Raw genomic sequence first — 1,424 nt, 5'->3', positions numbered from 1 at the left:
GGCCGACCACCTTCCTCCGGGAAGAGTTTGACGACACCCCCCAACATTCCGTGCCCCTTCCATAAGGATGCACATCATAATCTTCGGGACTACACAGTGCTCAAGAAAGAGCTCGGCGCCCTGCTAGAGTACAAGTGACCCCGCTGCAACGACTAACATCAGGACGACAATTGTCGTGACTACCACCACCGCAATGACCGTTATCATCACGGCAACCATCGCCATGACAACTGCTACCCCGGCTTCCACCGCCATGACGATCGCGATGATTGCGACAACCACCGACGCGATGACCGGAATGATCAGCACAAGGAGGAGCGCCACGACCAGCCTACCCCAGGCGCCGACCAGAACGGGGAGTTCCAACAACCGGACCGTCAGGTCAACATCATCGTGGGCGGCCCCAAGGCATTCTGCAGCACATGCAAGCACAAGCTTCACCAGCGAGAGGTGCATTTCATCTCCATACAGCTAGTCCAGTATCTGCACTGGTCAAAGCAGCCCATAACCTTCTCCAGGGAAGATCATTGGGTACACATTCCAGATCTCAGGTCCTACCCATTGGTGGTTTGCCCAACCATAGACTGAGCTCTCCTCCCCAAAGGCAATGGGCTCAACATCATCTTCACAGAAACCCTAAAGTGCATGGACTTCAACTTCGAACAGCTTCAACCCTGCGAAGACCCCTTCTACGACATCGTGCCCGGCAAAGGATCCTATCCTATTGGTCGAGTCATCTTGCCAGTCACCTTTGGCATGCCCAACAACTACCGTACGGAGCACCTCACCTTTGAGGTGGCCAACTTCAAGACTTCATACCATGCCATCTTTAGCAAGCCCATGCTAGCAAGGTTTATGGCGATCCCACACCACACCTACCTCGTCCTCAAGGTGCTAGCTCCAAATAGTGTCCTTTCTATCTATGGCGACATCGAGACATCCTACAAGTGTGACATGGAGGCAGTACAGCTTGCTGAAGCCCTGGACTACTCGACCAAGGCCAACGCCATGCTCGCCGAGGCCCAGAAGGTGGACAAGGACTAGCTCACGATCCCAAAGATGGAGCCGACGCCCACAGCGTTGTAGCCCGACCCCAAGGCCAAGAAGATCTGCCTCAGCTTGGAAGACCCGACCAAGATGGCCCTCATAGGGTCCAACCTCTCCACCAAATAGGAACTCGCACTCACCAGTTTCCTCCGGGAAAGCTTGGACATATTTGCGTGTAAGCCATCTGATATGCCCGGTATCCTGCGGGAGCTGGATGAGCACTCCTTGGACTTGAGCAAGACAGGAAGACCGGTCAAGCAAAATCTTCACAGTTTCACCCAAGATCGTAAGGAGGCCATTAGGGTAGAACTCAAAAGGCACTTAGCCATCGAATTCATCCGTGAATGTAAGCACCCTGACTGGTTAGCAAATCTATT

At 53.7% G+C, this 1,424-nt stretch overlaps 1 protein-coding gene across 1 annotated transcript; it reads left to right on the top strand.

The window, feature by feature from the left end:
- Positions 1-645: 645 nt before the first annotated feature.
- On the top strand, positions 646-1,044 carry LOC117834352 (uncharacterized). Its single transcript, XM_034713953.1, has one exon. The coding sequence runs from the start codon at positions 646-648 to the stop codon at positions 1,042-1,044; it is 399 nt and encodes a 132-aa protein (XP_034569844.1).
- The last annotated feature ends 380 nt before the right edge of the window (positions 1,045-1,424 follow it).

This window comes from Setaria viridis, chromosome 8 (genome assembly GCF_005286985.2).
Source record: "Setaria viridis chromosome 8, Setaria_viridis_v4.0, whole genome shotgun sequence".
Taxonomy (NCBI): Eukaryota; Viridiplantae; Streptophyta; class Magnoliopsida; order Poales; family Poaceae; genus Setaria; species Setaria viridis.
The sequence above is the reverse complement of the archived record's forward strand: the minus strand, read 5'-3'. Positions and strand labels throughout refer to the sequence as shown.